Consider the following 24207-nt stretch of genomic DNA (forward strand, 5'->3'; position numbering starts at 1 on the left):
ATTAAACTAAATTTATATTTTAATATAGTTAGAAAACATATAGAATATTATTGACTTAGTGTATCAAAACACAACTAAAACATTTCCTCTAGTATTCATATATTTCATGAATTTATGCGCGCTTCTTTGTTTAAAATCAAATTTCAAAATCTAATGTTTTTTAATAATCTTTTAAATCTAATATATTTTAATATATTTAATAATTTATTTAATATATTTTACAATATATAAATATATAATATATATTTTACAAATTAATAGAAAAAGAGTAATTTTTATAAAAATAATTTTATTAAATTTATATAAAATGATAGTAATTTTATTATAAAAAAATTCATATCTAAAAATTATTAAAAAATAAATGAAAACTTCTTTTAAAAATATTATTGGTTTTATTAAAAAAATCAAAATGTAAAAATAATCTAGTCATTATCTAGTATCTAATCATTAATTGAATTTCATCATTAATCATGCAATATAATTACATTATACAATATTATCTAATGTTACAATGTTAGCTATATACAATGTATATTTATTTACAATGTATTTGCATTATTCATGTTATGATAATTATAGTAAAAAATATAAAATTATCTTATGCAATAAATATCATAGTAAAAGAAATATTTATTTCAGTTTAAAATTCTTATAACTGAAGTGAAGAAGGTTTGGAGAAGAACAAAACGAACGTAAAAATTATTTTAAATTTGAAAGTTATTTAAATTCTTAATTTTTGTAAGTCATTTAATAAAATTATTTATATTTTTTAATTATTATTCTCATATTTACAAATAAATATATATTTACAATAATTTATACACAAATAAATAAATATATATATTATATTTATTATATTATAATTTGATACTAATATATTAATAAGTTAATAGTAAAATTATTATATTTTGATATATATTTTATAATTTGATATAAAAAATTTTTAACTATTTTTAAAAATAACAAAGATATTTAAGGTAATTAAAGTTATTCTTCTATTCTGTATATTATAATTTATTTCGATATATTTAATATTCAGAATGTTTCGTAACTGGTATCGAATATGATTCTACGAAAAAAAAAAAAAATTATGGGATAAATTATAGGACGTTCTTTACATGTTTTTATATTATATCATGTAATATATAAAAAAAAAGATTATTATTTGAATTTTTGAATTTTTAAATTTAACTATTTATAAAATCAAAGGAAAGAATATGTAACATAAAAATAATAATTATGTTTGGATTATTCTCATATTTTTTAAGCAATTGAAATTTTCTGCTATTTTTTAGAACTTTTAATACATAATTTATTTTTACTTAATTGTCAACAGGAATATTGAAATTATAATATATCCATATCCTATCAAAATAGTAATATTATTGATATATTATCAATAAATAGTTTACAAATTAAATTTAAAAAACTTTTTAGCAATATCATCATTGTCAACAGGAATATTGAAATTATAATATATCCATATCTTATCAAAATAGTAATATTATTGATATATTATCAATAAATAGTTTACAAATTAAATTTAAAAAACTTTTTAGCAATATATATATTATAATATTATTACTTCTAATAAATTAATGAATTTAATAGTTTTGATAAAAGTTTGAAAATTTTTGTTTGTTTAAATAATTAAAATACACAGTATTCACAATATTTTCAAAATATGAAATCAAATTATTATTTTTTAGATATATATAGAAAATTTAAGATTATTTATAGATATAAGAATACAAATATAAAATATTAAAAAATATTAAAAAAGAAATATATATTTTTGTATTAAAATGTTAAAATAATAACTAATATTAAATATATTTTAATTATCATTAAACTAACCGAAAATGAACTAATTAATATAATAATATAAAGAATTTAAATTTAAAATTCTTTTTCATGATAGATAATTAAACATCATGTTATTAACTACATGGCTAATACCGGATATTATTGCTGTTGCAAGTCTTATCATTGTTGGATTGTATTTTTATTATAAAATATATCTTTTTAAATTTTGGCACAAAAAAGGAATATTTTATGTTAAACCTAGTTTTCCAACTGGAAATATAATGCCAATAATAACTGGTAAAACATCATTTGGTAAGCATATATTAATTATATTATTAAAAATAAATATATTATTTAAACATATATTATTTAAATTTAAAAATTTATTATTATTTTATTTTATTTAAAAATTATATTAATCATTTTATTTTTAAATAATAATTTGAGGAAAATTCTTATTCTATGTAAATTTTTTTTAAATGTATATAAGAAATCTCATGCTTTTTTAAAATTATTATATCTAATAATATAATATTAAAAATTTTTAAAATATAATATTAAAAATATTAAAAAAATTATTAATAATTATTAATTATGTGTATTGCAATTTATTGCTTAGTATATGAATTTTTTAAATTATATTGATCAATATTTGAAATTATTTGAAAAAACAATTATAGAAACATTATGTTACGATAAATGATCGATTTTCTAAACTTAGAATTGTATAAGAATTAAAATGATAAGTTATAATTATTATTATATTTAACTATTTATTAAATATTTATTAAGCAATATTATATATTGATTCATAATTACGTTGATTAATGAATCTTTATATATATGTATTATATACATATTTATTAATATTCTATTAATAATTAATCATTAATCATTATTTTTGAAATAAGATTAGACAGTTTTAGAAGAAAAAAATAATTTATATAATTAAATATAATTAATAATTGAATAATTTTATAATAATATTTCTATATAAATATTAATATTTAATATTTGCAGTTTTTATTTGAAACATTTTATTTATTTCTTAAAATCTCATGTTTTAAAAATCATGATATAAAGACTGAATTTATTATTAGATTTTTCTAAAAATTAAAATTCTAGATATATTCAAAATATTTAAAATTAATCTATAATATTATGAAATATATTATCAATTATATTTCAATATTAAAACAACTAAATATTAAAATAATAATATTAAATCACTTTTATTTAAAAGAATTCTATAAAAGTAAAGTTATTCAAATATTTAATTGTAAGAAACACAAGTTATCTGTTTGAAGTTTTAAGGAATTAAAGAATGTGAATTGTACATAATCTATAATTAATTACACAAATATATATTAATTATGAAATTTTTATTTTATAGCCGAATTTTTTAAAGATATTTACGAACACAATAAACATCATCCTCTCGTTGGCATATATATGTTTTACAAACCTTTTTTAATCGTGAATGATCCCAATTTAATTAGAGATGTATTGACAAAAGAATTTACAAGTTTTCATGATCGTGGAATATTTTGTAATGAAAAAATAGATCCATTATCTGGACATCTATTTCAATTACCGGGGAAAAAATGGAGAAATTTAAGGGTAAAATTGACACCAACTTTTACTTCAGGAAAAATTAAACAAATTTTTCCGATTTTAAAAGAAACTGGAAATATTCTCGAAAAATATTTAGAAGAAGAAGCGCTGAAAGGATCAATAATTGATGTGAAAGATATATTTGCAAGGTAAGAGATAATAACAGATAATAAGAGATAATAACAGATAAAAATTACAGTGATAATAAATTAAATGAGCTAAATGAGTAAGAAGACAAGTAAGAAAACAGAATTTTTTTTCATATTTTTATGTAATAATGTTTTATGTATATAATAAAATTTTATAATCCTTATGATACATCTGAAATATTCTTATAATATATTGTGATAATTTCTTTTTAATTTAAGATATTTTTTAATTTTTTTTATTTGAAATTTTTAAAGAATTAAATATATTATTTTTAATATTTTATCAAATATATTTCTACATTTATTATTTTTTTTAAACAAATTGTTTTTAAAAAATAAAATAAATAATTATTAATTAAAATATAAAACGAAATCTTTATTGCTTTAAATAAAATTATGATAATAAATCTATTTCTAATTTTTCATATATATATATATATATTCATTATTATAGAATAAATAAATTTATTTTATACGATTTCTTTTTCATTCTTAGATTTGCTTACATTCTATAATTTTTTTCAGATATTCGACTGACATTATCATGTCAGTGGCATTTGGAATATCATGTGACAGTTTTAAAGAACCAAATAATGAATTTCGATATTGGGGAAAGAAAATATTCGATCCAAAACCTTTTTGGAATGCTCTTATTTTATTTGCTCCACAAGTTCTTGATTTCTTTTCTATATCATATACCGAAAAAAGTGTCATAAACTTTTTTACAAATATGTTTAAACAAACTGTGGAATATAGAGAATCGAATAACATCGAAAGAAAAGATTTTTTGAATTTATTGATTCAATTAATGAAAAATGGATATGTAGATGCGGATGATGAATCATTCGTGTCAAATAACATAAATGCTGCAAGTAATTATTTTTTTTTTTCATTTTTTTTTCATTTTTCATAATCAATATTTTAAAATAATTATTTTTTTTTAATTATAATACAAATAGAAAATAAATTGACAATGCTGGAAGCTGCGGCGCAAGCTTATGTCTTTTTCTTAGCTGGATTTGAAACATCATCAACTACAGTCACATTCTGTTTATATGAATTAGCAAAAAATCAAGATATCCAGAATAAACTACGCGAAGAAATTCGAACAATGATTGAGAAAAATGGCGATTTGACATACTCCGTACTAAATGATATGAATTATCTTCATAAAGTGATTTCTGGTTCGTATATATTAATAATAATATTAACAATATTTTATATTTGAACTTAGTCAATATTTACCAATAATACCAATACTTTAAAAAATTGTTAAAATATTTCTGACACAACTCGTATCAACGAAAACGAGCAAAAATAATCATGTATAAATTTTATTCTTTATAAAAGAAATTGAGAAAGATCTAAAAAATTTAATGCGTTTTTTGCATAATTCTGTAATAATGCAGGATAGAGATATATAATACATTTTATAATTTATAAAATGTTTAAAATTTTATAATCTATCATTCTGTTGTAAAAAAAAAAGAAAATAATTAAATACAAAGAAATCTAATTATTTAACGTATATTTTTGTTACTAATAAAATATAATAATTTGAATAGAAATAGAAACATATATGAAATTGCATAAAAATAGTCTATCTTACTTTCTCTTTGTTCTTCTTAAACAGAAATTTTTTAAACAGAAACTAAATGTATTTGTAATTAGACTTCCACATATCACTTAGTTTTTCAGTCTTTCTGCTAATCGTATTATGAGAATACTTTTTTGTTAAAAATAGTGTTCCTACTATATTTTATTGACAAATAAATATTATTTATTCCATAATAATTAATAATATAAATTCAGAAAATATATAAAATTTAATTTATTTCAGAAACTTTAAGAAAATATCCACCAATTGTTATTTTAAATCGTATTTGTACAAACGATATAAAATTGAATACAACAGATTTTTGCATACCGAAAGGAACTTCAGTAGCCATACCTGTTTTTGGCCTTCATCGAGATTCTAATATATATCCTAATCCGGAAAAATTTGATCCAGAACGATTTTCCGAAGAAAATATAAAAACTAGGCATCCTTATGTATACTTGCCTTTTGGTGAAGGACCACGAATATGTATCGGTAAATATTTATTAATTTATTTATTTTTTATATAAAATTATATATATATATATATCGAGTGAGTATTTTATTTTAATAACATATCTATATATTAATTTATAATAACAAAATAATTTATACTTCAGCAAATTCAATAATAATTCAATTTTTTACATTTTTGCATATATCATTTCATATATCAATTCTAATTTTTTTTTCGTAAATATTGTTAATTAAAAAAATAAAATATAAAATAAATAAATTTAAATAGATAAATAAATAAATAAATATGTCTATAAACACATAAATATAAGATATTTTCAATAAAAAATAAATAATATGAACATTAATAAATTTTTAATAAAAATAAAAAAAGAAAAAATAAAATCATGAATAATAGGAATAATTAGAAAATATTATTGATATATAATTGATATAGTTATTTAGAATTGGAAATTAATTATGAATTAGAAATTAATCAATGTATCAAAGCAATATTATTTGACTTTTTTAGGATTACGATTTGGTTTGATACAGACAAAAATTGCTATAATTAGTGCTTTATTAAAGAATAAATTCAAACTTGGACCAAATACACCATCTACTTTGGAATTCGAGGAAGGATCCCTCATATTAGTAGGAAAAGGAGGTATACATCTAAGTATTGAACCAATATAATTTTAATTATTAAGAATTTTAATAATAATGTTATTCTTAGAATTGATATTTGTAAGATACTTTATATTTTTCTTAAATTACTTTCAAATATTTATTATATATATAATTAATATATAGTTAATATTATTTTACATACATTTTAGAGACAAAAGACAAAATAAATTTAGCAAAATTGTATTATATGTTTAATAAAAAAAAAAAAAAAAAGAAATGAGTTTTTTTCAAAAAATAATTATTTACTAGATAAAAACAGAAAGTAAATAAATTTATAATAACATAAAAAAAAATCATGGTTTACTTTCCATCAATATTAATATTTTTTTAATAATTTATTAAAGATTTAAATTTTATGTTAGTACTAATATTAGTAATACAAACAAAAACAAAAAAGAACGAAAATAAGATATTTAATATTTAATATGACAAATACAATTTTATTTCATATCAATTTCTGTTTTTAATATTGTACACCTCTATATGAAAATAAAATAACGGAAAATTATTTTCTTTAAAAAAATAAACATTTAATGCGAGGTAACAATCGTTTAATAATATTTATATTCTTATATATATTTATCTTGAAGAAGATAAAAGAAGATCATACATTTTAAAAAATCACACATAAAAAAAAGTAAAATGGGAGAAAATTCAGAGAATTTAAACGGGATATGTTTGATGTTGACTTCAACAATTTATTTTACAATCTGACATGATATTTCGTTATTCTTGAACGACGATAACAATAACACTAGATTCCACTAAAACGTTCAATTTGAAAAGAATCTAGTACCGATAACCTTTAATAGCATAATTATCGGTCGGTAAAGCATTAGCTAAACTAAGAAGTTCCGAACGATGAAGACCATTCGGTTCGTGAAGCAATCCGGATGCAGGAAGAGCAATAGTTTCTTGATATCCGGTAGATACAAGAGCATTCGCTTGATGTAATCCAGCTGACGCGAGAAGAGAACCATGTGGACGAAGAGCAGGTAGATCGAGGGCAGGTTCTGCGACAGCAGGTGCATGTCCATGTTGAGGAGGAAGTTTCGGAAGTGGTGAAGGCTTTGTTGGTTCGTGTGTCAAAAGCGCAGAAGCAGCAGCATTATCGGCCACATGCGCAGCAGCAGCAGCAGCGTTGTTCTGCGCAGCCGCGGCTGCATTCGCAGCTTTTTCTGCAGCGGCTTGGGTAGTTTCGTAATCGAGACGCGCAGCAGAAAGTTGTTCATCTACCGATTCCGCTCTTGCTTTTGCTTGGCCAAGCATAGTAGTTTGTGCCGCCAATTCAGCTGCAGCTTCAGCGGCAGCTTGTGCTGCACGATCAGCCGTGGCTTGGGCCGCGTTCAAAGCTGCTGTGGCTACTTGCAATTGATGCATGGCTTGTTTAGCTGTGGTTCTTGCTGCATTTGCGGCACGTTCAGCTTGCTGTAATTGTAAATTTTCACTATCTACAGCTACGTGAGCGTCTTTCGATTGTTGTTCCAATCCCTGAACTACAATCTGTTTTCCAGCAAGTGCTGCAGCCGCAGTTGCTGCGGATTGAACAGCAGCTTGCGCCAATGTGTTCTTCGCAACAAATGCGGCTTGTCCAGCTGCGGATTGTTGATTGCTTAATTGCGTATGCGCTTGTTCCGCTGCCCCTTTCGCGATATTGGCCAAAGGACCACCTACACTGAAACCTGGATGAGAAATCCCGCGACTGTGTGGAGCTGGTACTGGGGCTAAGACAGGAGTTTTGGCGAAAGCAGCAGAATCAACAAGTGCTAGTGCTGGTTCATGCGCGTATTCGTACTCATAACTTTGAGCTTCTTGATCATGAGCTTGTTTCTTTGTTGGACCACATCGTACCAGACAAACATACGCCAATAGCAACAACAATACCTTCATTTTTAATCTTTTAGGTATTTCTTTTTTCAAAGTTTTGATCTGTAATAAAAAAATATTAATGTTAATGAAAATCTGTAATACATAAACAAAATTTAAATTTAAAAAAAAATTTTTTTTTTAAATGTTTGTTTTATCTAGACACGATTATCTTAAAAAGAATTAAAGATATAAAAAAATATTTAGACAAAAGTATATAAATGTTTTAAAAAAGGAGATAAGATATAATAATATAGTATAAATATAATATATTTTTTATTTGCAAAAGAGAGATCTTATGGTTCTCTTTTTTTTCTAAATAAAATTTTATGTTTTTTTATACATAAGTAAACATATAAAAAATAATAAACGAATTCAAAAATTTATATTAAGAAAATTCAATCTATTTCGTTCAATGATATATTACAAAATTATTGAAAAATCAAGACAATATACTATTCAATTAAATATTATTTGACTATTTGAGAAAATATTTTTATTAGAAATCTCGGATAATAAACATATAGACAATTTATCAATTTTTTAATTCGAAATTTCAATTTTATTTAAGCATTCAAAGTATCAAAAATTCTCGTTTATTTTTATATATAATATTTAAATATTAAACTTTTACATATTAAAAAAAAATAATAAAAAACTAAAATAATAAAATATAGTCACAATCTCATAATATTATTGAGAGATGAAGTATTAAGTATTAAAATTTTATTTTTAAACAGCATTTTAAATAATTCATAATTATTAAAATATAATTAATATAATTCTTAATATATATAATAATATAATAGATTATATTAATAATTAAATATCGTTTTAAAAATATTAATAAAATAAAACTAAATATCAATGATAACTAAATATCTAAAACTTTGATATATATCAATATTTCATATATTAAATATATACTTTTGTATCGAATCATATGTATCATTTATTATCAATATTAGTAATCAATAATAATATCCATCCGATCACTAACAGTAAATTTAAAATCTGAAGCCTTCACTTCTCTAGTTTCACTACCTGTGGCTTTGCCTTCAGTATTGTATGCAAAAAACCGGGCACTTATGCCCATAAAACGACAGACTGAATAGCATTCTACATTCTGTGGAAAGTTGTAAGAAATAAAAAAATTTCAACTGTTCGAATAATGCATTGAAGCACAGATATTTATATCTATTAAATCGAAAGTAACTGAAAAACTAGTATAGAATAAAATAAGGCCTTAAGGGCTATGATTGAGGTCAACTAAATATCAATATAAAGTAATATATATATATATAATTAATTTTGAATTCATTATTTTGTAATATCTTTCAATAAGTCATAAAAAATTATTGTAGTTTCAATATGTTAAATTTTATGTTATAAGTGATTTTTTTAATATAATTAGAAACAAATTCTTCTAAATAAATGCGTTATTATATATTATTTTAATTTATTGTAATTTAATTGTTAATAAATATTTTTAATTATTTGTATAAAATATTGATTTATATTAATCTTCATCTAAAGAATAATAATTTTTTATATTCCATGTATTCATTTTGTATTATATTATCATTTGAAATCAATGAATTTTTATTTGTAATACATCTCTTTTTTAAATTATTTTTCCATCATGTTTTTGAAAAATAATTATTCTTCAAATTTCTTCTTATTTATAGAATAATTAAATAAAAAATAATATTTAATTAAAAAAATCTAAGAAAAAGCATCAAATTTGAATAACTCAAAGTGTAAAATCTATTTAATAGATTCTGATAACTTTTTATTATTTTATATTTATTTTTAATATTAAAGTTAGAATTAAAAAAATTCTATTGTTTCTTTTATGATAGAAAAATATATGTATAATAAAATACAAAACCATTCTGTTACTTTAATAATACTATAAGCAATTGAAAATAATTGAGACTTAAAATTGGATAAATACTGAATTGCATAATAATTTTTGTGCATAGTTAAAAAATTGTTCAATGTTATATTATTATACAACTGCAGTAAATTTATGAAACGTTTTTGAAAAGTTACAAAATTTACGAGTGAAAACTTTTTGTTCAATTTTCATTGTTCTGAGAATAATTATGTAATAGAATAGAATATTCTTTATAGAATTTGGAATTTTTGGAAGATCAATTCAAATCAAAATAGACAGAAAAATTGGCATATAAAAATATCAATTGAAACTTTTTTATAAAATTAGAATTTACATTAGATAAAATAAGATGATGATAGAATGTAGCAATAGTACAATCACATTTTATTTTCGTTTCGGTTTATTTAACACGAATTTTATTAAGTTACTCATAACTTGATAGATAAATCTCAATTGACATTTTTATATATCAACTTTTGTATTTATTTATCCTCTCGAAGAGAAATTGATACCAAAAATGTCTCATAAATATTTTAATATTCATCCTCTATTCATAAGTACTCTTGTTAAGCTCGATGATAAGTTCAAAATTAAAAATCGAGTATATTAAAGATGACTTTTTTACTTTCAAAATTAACTTCATCAAATCTATTTTTATAACTTTCTTCTATTAAGCACATTAAGAATAATTATTTTAATAAAAGTTTGTTTTTTATATTTCTTGCACTTTTCTTTTTCATCATAAAACTTTTTCGATTATCTAATATTTAATTATTTTATAATAATTATAAAAATTTATTTTAACGTAAAATACAAAATTGAAACTATTATATATATATATACTGAACTGAAATTATTTTTAACAAAGTAACAAAACTTAACATCATATTCAATATAATAAAATTTATCAACAAATATCCTATTTCTATTGTTTTCTACTATATACAATGCATAATGAAAATCAATGATATAAGCTGGATGGATGGAAAGCGATTCTTTGTATGTAAAAGTAAATCGAAAATATAGAATGGCAATTATTATTAAAGATTTATTCTTAAAAAAATCGATTATGAAAATTCATCAAGTATGTATGCACTTGTAAAATAATTAAATTTAATCAATTAAATTTTTTCATACTTAGTTATTTCTGTTTTTATATATGTAAACAATTTTTATAACTTTATTATTATCATATTATTCATGATATTTTTTTTCATCTTTCTTTTTTTTTTTACATGCAATTATATCAATATGATTTTCCATTATTGCGTAAAAATAATGGAAATAATGGAATTGCGTAAATATAATTTATATTTTATTTGTTTTTTTACTTATTTGATAATTTTAATTCTTTTATATATTATAAATTTAAAATATTAAGGAAATATATAGTATTGAACAATACAATATGATAGAAAATGGATGTAATAAAAATCAAACACATGAAAAATCTATTACAATTCTATCAATTAGGTTAGAATTAGTAATTAGAAACGAGATATAAATATAATAAATAATTAAAAAAAAAAAAAAAAAGTGTGGTATTACATCATGAGTTTATATGCTGATTTGAAAAATTTGAACTAGTTCATTTGTTTTAAAATTAAAACTGTTATATTTCTGTATATATGTATGTAAGTATGTGTATCTTTTTTTTGGACACTCCCTGCCTTTCACATTTTACTGTGTATTAGTCATGGAAGATTGGTAAGGTTACAATAAAATCCGCCTTTACCGCACTGATAGTATATATTATAGTGCTCTCTTACTAGATCGTTTTCCAAGAATATTGCAAATTGACTTTCAATATCGTATGAAAATTTTATAAATATTTTTATTAACAAATATTCCATAATTAAAATATTAAAATAAATATATATATACACATAGATATTTCGATTATAAAATTAAAATAATATTTGTCGAATTAAAATATTGTTCTATCATAATGAAATTAGAGATGATTGAAACCGGATTTTTAAATTCATAAAATTTAAATTCGAAATTTTGTGGAATTTTGAAAATTTCGAAACGAAATTCTTTAAAATACTCATTTTTTTTCTTTTTTTCAAAGACTTGTCAAGAAATAAAAATTTTTATAAATTTTGACAGAATTCTTCAAATTCAAATATGAAATTTGAAAAACTTCTTGAAATTTCGATATTTGAGACTAGATCCATCTCTGAATAAAATATATTAATTATATCGAAGCAAAATTTTGAATTGTTCAATTCAAGAATATGCTTATAGAAGAAAAAAAAAAAACTGATCTTTCGGAGAATTGATTTGAGAACACAAAATGCATTAATCATGATCCTTTACGAAATTCAGAATTGATATGGATCATTCATGACGTACGTTCTAGTTTTCCGGTTGCAATTCTGTTGCAATTTATTACAACGGTTCAAAATCAAATGTCCAGTTCCGTTGCGCTCTAAAAAGCAATGCATACACAAGTAATCGTATAATTAAATCAATGGGAGACAATCTTTATTTGTATATAATCTTAAGCACGTATGCAATCATGCATGTGCATTAATTAAAAAAAAAGATAAAAATAAAATAAATAAAAAAAAAATATATATAAAAGATATACATAAAAAAATAAAAATTAAAAATTAAATTAAAAATGTAAATTAAAAATTATGATCGTAATAACAATGTAATAAAAGAAAGCAAGAAATAAATTTGAAATAATTTATTATCAATGCATAGATTATCAATATTTAAAATCATGAATTTTAAAATTAATTAAAGTATGATTAGATATAATGAATAGATGTACATATATATATATATATATATATGTACATGTAAATATTGTGAGATCAATCATTTTCATTTTTTGTTATTTTAATTATTTTATTTTTTATAATAAAAAAGAAATTATTAAGTATCATACTATTAATAAAAGTCATACAAAAAAAGAATATATAAAATCAAGATATAATTGAGTATTAGATTATTATAGATTTATATATATATCTGAAGGCGTAATTGAGTTCTTTCACTTCACATTTGAAGCATGATCGTGAAGAGTAATTCTTCAAGAATGTAGTAAAATTATGAAATTGTGTCAAAGAATTATCATCACTATTAAATGTTTAAAATATAAATCATATCAATTAATCGATGTCAATATCTTTAAACTAAATTTTATATAAAATTTTGTGCGACTCTGTTTATTTTTATTATGTAGTAAGATAATTAATTTCTTATATCATTCTTTTGAATAAGTTTTTAAAAATTTATATGTTTATACATAAATAATTTAAAGATGTTTGAATAAATTATTATGTAAAAGAAATATTTTGTAATATTTATTTAGATTTATTGTATAAATATTTATTTGTGACAAAAACAAAAAATTAAAGAATTATATCGTTTCAAAATCATTTAGAAAAATCATTTTATATATAATATATATAAATAATAATATATATACAATATATATAAATAATTAAATATAAAATATGAATACTAATACAGAATTTAAATAATAATTAAATGAATAAAAAAAAATTTTGATTCTCTTAGAAGATAAAAAATATTATTCGACATATCTAATTCTCATAATTTAAAACTTGAAGTTTTTAAAAGTTATTAAAAGAACACAGTTTACATCCAAAATTTTGATAATTAATTGTTGTTGTAGAAAATTAACTTTGCTTTTATTTTTTATTAAGTTCCACGAATAATTTTAATATAATATTTTAAAGCTTCCATTTTAATATTTTAATATGTTTTTATAGTAAATGAAAATTAGATTCCTTTTCTTTACAATTTATAATTTTTATGTTGTTATTGCAAGAAATGAGCATAATATAGTGACTACATAAAATTCTACAATTTGAATAAGTGAAAGTACATATATTTTTTAATCTAAAATTTTAATTGATTTTTTATCTTCAACATTATATTGATGCAAATGAATTCTTTTTTAATTTTTCACTTTTTATAGATTGCAGTTTTATATATAATATATATTTTTTTATATATTATATATATATTAAATTGTAACTGCATTGATAAAAAAAATGATTATATACAGATACTCTTAAAAATAATTAATAATAACAATAACTTTTAAAAATTAAAATATGATTTAGAAATATAAATAGAAAATTTATATTTTTTATATGAAAGATATACAAAATATTTACTAGAGATTTATTTAATAAAAACTATTAAATATATTGTAGTTTCATATAAATTATAAATTCAATAATTAACATAAAATTATGTGAAATCTTTAATTCTTTTTTTAAAAAATAATTTATTTTCTGTATCATTCAAAATTATTAATTTATTTTACGTATTTAATTAAAATATTTTTTAAATATAAAATTCTATATATTATTTATTTATTTCACTGATAAAATTAAAATATCATTTTAAACGTCTAATGTATTAAGATAATTATTTTAAAACATAGAATAAATAATTAAATTAATTAATGAAATTAATTCACTTTTATATTTTTTGAATGAATAATTAAATTTAAATATTATAAATATTTGCAAAAAATATAATTTTTATAGACTATAATCTTATATCGTATATATTATATAATTAATTAATTAGAAGTTTTATTGTAATTAATTTTTTAGAAGTTTTTTATTATATTGAAAAATAAAATTATTATAAACTTCTTGAAAAATATATATAATTAATGTAATATTACATTAAATTAATATTGCATTGTTATCTAATTTCAAAAATGGAAAATACAAATAAATAATATATTGTCAATAATAACTTTCAATACTTACAAAGCTCTATACTGGTCAAATGTGCAAAGAATGAGTGCTGTTTCTGGACGAGAAAACAACTAAGAACTGATACCACTTACCTGGTTATCGTACCTCTTATAGGTCTGTACTCAGAGCTAATGGTAATACGATGGTTACGGAAGGGGTTCAGGATGTTGAGAATAATGGTATACAATGCCATTTCTTGAAACAAACGAAGAAATTCAAATTTATAATAATTTATAATTTATAATTATAAAAACATATTTAATATAGATTATTTATAATTAATTTAATATATAGAACAAATAAATATATTTATATATTTTTTTAATCGTTATAGTATTTTAAATATTAATCTATAATTATATATATCATCGTTAAAATATTAAAAATCATACAAATTACAAGTTGTCAATATTATGTAAAAAAATATTATTGCATTTCAATATTCATAACAATTGTATTAATAACAAATAAAGTTTTACAAATTATAAATTATCATTAAATTAAATGATCATTATTCCATTTAAAATTATAAAAGAACAATTGAAAACTTATAACTCATTGAATTTATATGATTAATTAATACAAATTATTTTTTTATAAAAGAATTTTAAGGAACAAAATATTATACGTATAATATTGTTAGAATTGAAAATTTAATCAAATTAACTATTTTCTTCTGGAATAAAAATTGAAAATTTTCAAAACGTAAGATCATAATCTTAAAATTTTAAAAATATATCTATAAATACAATTATATAAAAAGTTAAATTTTATTTATATATTTAACTTTAATTTTAATACGCGATTTGGTTCATAATATCCAAAAAAGAAATTGAAATTCTCTTGTCTCAATATATATGTATATATATATACACAAATATAAAAAGTTAAATAAATAAATAGACAATAGGTATCGTTCGCTGCATTGCATATCCACCCTTCTTCGACATGTAAAATTCGATACAACCGCGTTTCATTCGTTTCTCTCGTCAACGTGCTTTCACATACGTCATACTAATTAGAAATAATTTAATATTCCGATATATGATGATTTATATGAACTACAATCCGGCATTCACCTAAATTCGTTTCTTTCAGAATGTACATCTTTTACATTCTTTATATCGGTGAGTACTTTCGACTAAACCTAACGATAATTCTTCATTTTCTAACCAAATAAATATATTTTAGTACTGCTGACTTTCGAATATTTAGATTGTGGAAGGGTTCATAAGATTCCAGTTACCTTAGTAAGTCTAATCTTATTACGTATTTATGCAATTGCTAATTCTTTCATGTTCTTGCATTCTAATAAAGAATCATTTAGTAACCTTCAATGAGAAAACTTGAATTCGTGTCATACATTTATGAATTCAGTTTATTTATTACAAGGTAACAAATACAAATAACTATGCAAATTTATCATTTTCCTAGAGAAAATATTTGTAAAATAATATTTTTGGGTTAATATACTCCGTTTCGAATAAAGCTAAAATATGAAATATAACATAGATATCTAAATATAATAATAGAAATCTTCTTTTTCAATAATTAGAAACATTTCCAAGAAATTATCATAAATTTATGTAATCAAATAATTTTTGTAACATATTTATAATGATCACTAAAATCTTTCTACTAGAATCAAAGAGAAATACGTTACGCCGAAGGAGGAACTTGTAACAGCAGTCCAGGTAATCCAAATAATTCAAAGAAAACTGCAGAAAAAAGTAGTAACATCGCGCAGAAAGCTGCACAGGAAGCTAAAGCTGCTTCAGATGCACAGAATATTGCTGGTCAGCAAGCCGCACGTCAAGTACTTATTTTTTTTTAATATATGTATTTATTTTGATTATAAAAATATAATTAAATAATTTATGTCTTTTTCTTTTTTTTTGAGACATAAATTATCATTCCTCCAATCCAAATATTTATATCATAAGAAAATTTATCTTAATTCAGAAAATTAATGTTATTTATTCATTTTTCATATTTTTTAAAAAAAATTTTATTTAAATTATGAATAATGAAAGAATTATATTATATTAAGTTTTAATCAAATTCTGTCTAATGAACTCGATTACATCATATTTGTTTCTCACGTGCAGAACTGATGCGTATATTTTATGAGCATTCGCATCATTCATTATTACGAAAACATACACAAGACAACTTGCGTTCTTTATAAAATTGCTAAACTTTAATTCCCACATAGTATGTGAAAATAATTGTTTTGTAGCGTGTAACATTTCACTAAGTAAATATTAGGTCGTTGACTGAGTTTTACGGATCTTTTACCTTAAAATATTCATTAAAATAATGTCATTGTAATTATCCTTTTTCTAATCGAGATAACACCCATTAATTTGAATGATTCATTCCAACAAATTAGATTCCATTTATAAAAATTTTTTGTTACAAGAAAAAGTAATAGTCACTTTCTCATTTCGTCATGCTAATTTTTCATATTGTATTGCAATTTTTAAATTAAATTATTGATTCTTAAGAAAATCACATAGCTATTTTTATGTATAAATATTTTTACTTCTACATATCATATAGAAAATTCTATAATAAAAATTTTCATCATTTTTATTTCAATGCAAAATATATATCGAAATATAATAAATAGAAATGATTTATGATTTGAACAAATAATGAAGAAAATGTTGAAAATTTATTGTATAACTATTAAATGTTTTATATTTATTATAACAAGTTTTTTAATATTTCTTTTCAATTTTATTCTATCAAAAATGTATTTTTATATAATTATAAGAAAGAAAGATTATTTGATTATCATAAAGAAAAATTATCTTCAAAAAGATTGGAAAACATTAAAAATAGTTGAAGGCAATATTTGAATAATAAGATTTATTAAAAATAATTTCTTTTTTAATTTATTTCATTGTCACAATTTTAGCAACATGCTACAAAATGACATTTTCGATTACTTTGACATCACATATAATGTCCTCTACCAATACATTTTACAATCAATGAATTCATCGATATATTTTGTTAAAAAAATGGCTTTCAAAAAACAAAAAAAAATCGAAAAATATAAATTCACTATAATTTAATATCATCATTACGAAACAATTCACAAAATTAGTTAAAGATTTAATATTATAGAGTTTGAAAATTAAAATAAAAATATAATTTGATTTTCTAATTTATTATTTAATAACGATTAAAACATATTTGCTAACTATATAAAAAAATTTCCTTAAATATATAGGTGAAAACACAACTTGCTGAAAAAGCAGTACAGGCTGCAAAAGCTGCAGAAGAGGTGCTTTCAGGAAAGAAAGTAATAGTAGATCAATTACAAGAAGAAGTGAGGGAAGCACAATCAGTTGTTCAAGAAGAATCCGCATCTATGGAACAAGAACAAGCTAATGTCAATGCTGCTGTACAAGCAGCACGTCAGTCACAAGATCAGGTAATTTTTAAACTTTAAAAAATAAAAATTTATATTACTAGATTGAAATATATCTATATAAATAATTTCATTTATTAAATTTTTTATTAATATTATAATTTATAATTATAATTTATAATATATATTTTTGTATTATAATTTAAAAAAATTTAAAGTTAAAAAAATACTTATGAATAAAAGAAATAATTGTATATTTTACAAATATTAATTTTACTTACATTTAGATTTTTTCAAAAAGAATTTTCGAAAAGAATTTTCTTTTTTCATAAATAATAAAATATTCTTTATTTTTCTTTCTCACAATCATTAAAAATATATAATACAAACTTTTGCTATTTTTTTTTGATCATTATGAATAATAATTTATTTATTTCATAACAATTAAAATCTTTTTTTAATATTCTTCTAAAATGAGAATTATTTACCTATATTTTAAACAGAATGTATATATATATATATATATATATATATATATATACCCATAAAATAATATTCTTTTTTATTATTTTAATTTATTTTAATTTAATTTATTTACAAAATATTTCCCATTTAATATTTTTATAATATATAATATATATAAATATAAAATATAATATAAAATATATTTCATGAAACTATGATTTTCATAAATCGTGTGACGTATAAAGAATTAAGCAATGCACATAATCTGCATATGTACTTACGTCCAACCATTCACTAAGGTCATTCAGTTTCCTATATGATTCATTTTACTGTTGGAGGATATGATTCTGCTATCAATACTTACCATGAAATACTTTCAACATTTTAAAAATAGGATCATAGCCTGATCAAAGAAATCGATTCATGTTTTCTTTTTTTTCTTGGTGCTGATGCAGTTGAAAACATTAACACACGCGATGCAAACAGCTAAGGCGAATGCGGCAAACGCGCAGGCTGCTGCGACCGGGGCGCAAAAAAGTTTACGAGAAAAAGAAGAATTGGTAGATGCGGCGAAAAGGCGGGTTGAAGAATTGTCAAGTCAGCTGAAGAATGCTAGACAAGAGCTTGCTAACACGAATCGTGCGGCTGCTAGGGCAAGCGCTGCTGCCAGCGAAGCGAAAGCCAACGCTAGTAGGAACAAAAGACGACTGGAGAACATTCGAAAGATGAGGACCATGAAAAAAAGGTAGATAACAATTTTCTTGCTTTTCAAGATCGATATTTGTGTAAACAATATCCAACATAAAATCATTCCACTAGAATATTTGCCACTATTCATGCCATTATTCTATAAAAAGAAATAAAAATTGAATGATTTGAATGGCATACATAGTTTTTTTTTATAGATGAATATATAAAAGTCATATGAAGAATTAATTTTTGAAATGGAACTATTCGATTTTTATTATACTAATAGGTATAGCTATAGTTATTTTCTATAGAAAATTACTAAGCCATTTATATTGAAAAATCTTTAATTTAGGAGATATTTTTATTTAAAATTTGTAATATAATGTAAAATTTACCATATGAAATATGAAAAATACGTAAAAAAATATAATTCAAAAATATATATTCAATAGTTAAAATTTTTCTTAAAAATTTCATCAATTTTTTATCATAAAATTTTGATCAAATTTTTATCATAAATAGTTTAACACTTTTTTGTAGGAAATAAGAAAATACATTCATAAATGCAATAAAATTGTGTGATTCTATTTAAAAAATTAAAATTGTTTCTCATATAATATCTATACCTATAAAAAATAAAAACTAATCATTTGTGCTTCCTTAATGAAATCAATTATTCAATTAAAATAATTCAATTTTTATTTTTTTGTATTATTAGCATAGGATAGCAGTAAATCGATTTAAGTATTTATTAAATTTGTATTAATACTATGATGATTTTATATATTCAAGTAATAAAAAAAATATGAAATAATATATTTATAATTGATCTCAAAAATACTCAATTATATTATATATTTAATAAATATTATAATATAATTTATTCTACAATTATAATTTAATTGTTTAAAACAAAAACATAGAATATATGATGAAAAATCATATAATGAAAACTATATATGTAGAAAACAACACTTTTGGGATCAATTGTAAATCTACATATTATGATTCTTTTTTTGATCATAAATATAAATTAAAATATATGGATATAAAAAATATATATTCTATATTTGCACATTATTATTTTTTAAAATTTAATATACATTTTTATATCAGAAGATATTGATATAGTAAAATTATTAAAATATTTTATTATTTCTATTTATATAATATTATAAATAATTTACATATTTTTAAAATATATTTCATATATAGAAATAAATTTCATAAAAATTAAAATCTTAATAGTTTTAGAAAATTTAACTAATTAATTACGAGATATATGCAATTGTTACGAAAATATTTATTAATATTTTCTATCAAATCATCATTCATTGTATTTATTATAGTATTTATACACTAATCAATTATATAAGAATTTCATATTATGAAAACGAAGTGAAAATATGATTAAAGAATGGGCTATGTAAAGGCTATGTACAAATACTTTATAAGTATATTATATTATATTATATATTTACATTATTATAATTATAATAATTATATAATTATAATAATATAATAATAAATCGTTGTTTTTTAATATATTTTATAAATTAATTATATTTTTTCATTTGCAGATGCATACATACTTAAAAAGGAACTGATGAAGTAATGACTCTGAAAAGCTTATAATAATATTACATCGATTAATTAGATATAAATTTATGCTAAAATATAATATTAGAAGTAAATAGCAAACTTATATCTTTATATTTTCCAACTTTAACAACATAAAATAACATATCAATAGAATAGAAGAAATAATCAACTCTTACTGCAACGATTTATTTTTATAAAAACAATTTATAAATACGTAATAACGAAATTGTAATAATGAAATATTTTTCCTGAAAATACTTTTTCCTCAAAATTAATCTTGATCTATATAATTTTCAATATTATTACCTTTCATAAACTCTTTTTTTTTTATCATGACATTATGGTCATTACATTTATGGTCATATTAAAAAATCAATAAAAATTCTTTTATTTTATTTAGATAATTTTTTATTTAACATACATTTCGTGTATTAATGTAACATTCATAATTTGCTACTCCTTAATATAAATTAAATTTATTAACTGTAAAATATTTTTGATTTGAAAATTGATTATCAAAATTTCGAATTATGTGTAAAGCATCAGTAATCAAAATTAAATATGAAGACTTCAGAAATAAAAGAAATTTTAATTCTATATTATGAAGTTTTTATTATCGAATATCTTGAAATGCAATATTATAAATTCTATATATAATAATATATCATTACCTCAAGCTTTTCCCAAACTCCTTTTGGATATCTCACGGCAGTCTATTACGTCAATGATCTTTTATCGTATATCGTTTTTAGTCACGATTCCTGACATTTACATTGAAATCGTGATTCACTTACACAAACTTACGTACAGTCACGCATCAGCGAACTAGATCCTTTCTAGTGCAATGACGTATTTGTACAGTGCTCGAATTGAATTCAGTGATGGAATGAATATCCTTTGATAGAATTTGTTACATAATAAAAATTTTTTAAATACTGCAATAAATAATGTGCCATTACTTATCATTTGCAATTTTCTTTAAAAAAATTATTTCACGTATAATTTTTCGCTAATAACCCAAATAATAGTCAATATTAAATCCTTTCAGAGAAGAAAAGAGGTAAATGATTATATATTTTACAATAATATACAATACATTCATTATTTATTGTACATATAAATAAATGAATATTTCTTTCTTTATGTATCTATAATAGTACATGCCACATGATCAAAATCTTAATTTTATAATTATTAACAATAAAATAATATTTTAATTATTTTTTATTATTATTATTATATAAAACAATACTTCAATTATTTTTCAATTAAATTCAAGTAATAAAAATAATAAAATAATAAAATCTATAATTTATTAAAAATTTAAATTTATATGTACAATATTGATATTTAAAAATATGATTACGATATACGATTCAATTATTCGCAATGTAATGTAAAGTTTATTGAGATTTATTAAGAATATTAATATTAGAATTTTTTGTAATATCATTATTTTTCAATATAATCATGTTAATACACTTAATCCATCACAATCCACACTTAATCCATATTTGCTACATAAATTTTTTTATTCCTTTAAAAAGAAATGTTTTCTATTGAGAAGTAAACCATATATATCGCTTCCTTCAATTAATCTATAACATACATGATGCTTATATAATCATTTTTAAATTTATCAATCTATTTATATATGCAAAAACTACATTAAATGAAAACATTAATCTATACTATACTTTTAATCTATACTCTACTAAATTTTTTTATATTTTTTTTATATTTTAATTTTTGATGTATCTTTATCTCGATAAACCAAAGAGAATTAAGTTAACATTTGTTGAAACAAATATTACAGCCGTAATAAATAAAGATCGACAAATGCTAATATATTTAATCTTAATATAAAAAATAAAAAATATGATATATATAAAAAAAATATTACTACATTATGAATAATTGTTACATCACTCATGGATATTTGCTTTATTTCGATTAATTAAAAATTAACAATATTTTTATCATAATACTTAATAGTTAATAAAAAAATTAATAAAAAAAGAATAAAATAAAATATAAATAAATAAAATATAATTTTAATTATTATAACAATTTATTGCATCATTTATATATATATCAAATATTCATCTAATAATAATATACTATAACTAAAAATATATTTTTCCACTAAATGTTTTCATACATCTTTCAAACAATCAATTTTTACAAAATCAATAATTGTATGAGCATGAATAATAATAAGTGATAAATAAAATTTAAAAAATGCAAGATTATAAAAATTATCCCAACAAATTTATTTTGATGTTATTATATAAACAAGCTAGTTATATGAATATGAATCTTTTGACAAACTCATAGAAATGGAATTTTATTATTTTTAAAATAAATAATTATAATCTTATTTAAATAAATAATTAATATATTTCTATCTAAATCTAAAAAAATTCTTAACATTGAGATTATGAAGTTATCGATTTAGATATAGAATGACTCAAATATTATTCTTTAAGATTAAAAAAATTTAGATTAAACAAGATTTAACAAATTATATATCATCTTATTCTGTTTAAATTGTAAAATATAAATGAAAAATGATTCTTTTGGTAAAAATAATTAAATTTATTTATATCGAGTTTTTTTAAAATCTAAATCTAATCTAAAAAAAAAAAAGTCATAACATTCGTGTACTAAATATATCTATTATAAATGCAAAGAAACTAAAGCATTATGCAAAAAGTGGTAAGTATATATAAGCATTATGTACATATATAAATTTTTACAATCTAAGAAAAAGTTAAAATATATACTAAAATATATTATAAAATAAATATATACACAATTCAACTGCATCATCATTATTTAAAATGATCTTCATGTTTTAAATTTTCAAATAATTTTATGTAAAATATAACCTTTAAAGATTCGAGTTATATTATATTATATAGTATTATATTTGTAAAAGAATGGTTAAGTGGAACATGAAAAATATCAAAAGGATTTTGTTAACTAAGAATAGAAATGTAATAAATATAGAATGAAAAAGTTAATAGATATATAGTGAGCTACTATAAAAGTTGATACAAAATCATTTATCAAACAATCAAATTCAAAATTTAATTATATTTAATTATAAAAATATAATAAAATAGTTTTGAAAAAAATATACAATTATATTTTATTTAAAAAATTTAATAGTTATAGTTAAAGAATGCAAAATCAAGAATATATTTAATAATAACAAATTACTCTTA

At 20.0% G+C, this 24207-nt stretch overlaps 3 protein-coding genes across 3 annotated transcripts; 2 read left to right on the plus strand and 1 right to left on the minus strand.

Annotated features, from left to right (window-relative positions):
- Positions 1–597: 597 nt before the first annotated feature.
- LOC100870478 (putative cytochrome P450 6a14) lies at positions 598–7379 on the plus strand. The gene is made up of 7 exons (XM_031918824.2): positions 598–738; positions 1922–2118; positions 3200–3569; positions 4095–4441; positions 4529–4753; positions 5410–5661; positions 6155–7379. The coding sequence occupies exons 2-7, from the start codon at positions 1935–1937 to the stop codon at positions 6316–6318; spliced, it is 1542 nt and encodes a 513-aa protein (XP_031774684.2). The 5' UTR covers positions 598–738; positions 1922–1934; the 3' UTR covers positions 6319–7379.
- LOC100863073 (uncharacterized) lies at positions 6718–14912 on the minus strand. The gene is made up of 2 exons (XM_003697056.4): positions 14851–14912; positions 6718–8241 (listed from the first exon to the last, which is right to left on the minus strand). Exon 2 carries the CDS (start codon positions 8200–8202, stop codon positions 7102–7104), a length of 1101 nt encoding a protein of 366 aa, XP_003697104.1. The 5' UTR covers positions 8203–8241; positions 14851–14912; the 3' UTR covers positions 6718–7101.
- An 812-nt stretch (positions 14913–15724) lies between these two features.
- On the plus strand, positions 15725–21574 carry LOC100866283 (uncharacterized). The gene is made up of 6 exons (XM_003697158.4): positions 15725–15965; positions 16030–16088; positions 16481–16654; positions 18080–18283; positions 19141–19430; positions 20956–21574. Exons 1-6 carry the CDS (start codon positions 15938–15940, stop codon positions 20969–20971), a joined length of 771 nt encoding a protein of 256 aa, XP_003697206.1. The 5' UTR covers positions 15725–15937; the 3' UTR covers positions 20972–21574.
- The last annotated feature ends 2633 nt before the right edge of the window (positions 21575–24207 follow it).

The sequence above is a fragment of the Apis florea genome, unplaced genomic scaffold (assembly GCF_048593485.1).
Source record: "Apis florea isolate Af1SG1 unplaced genomic scaffold, ASM4859348v1 contig_3078_pilon, whole genome shotgun sequence".
NCBI lineage: Eukaryota > Metazoa > Arthropoda > Insecta > Hymenoptera > Apidae > Apis > Apis florea.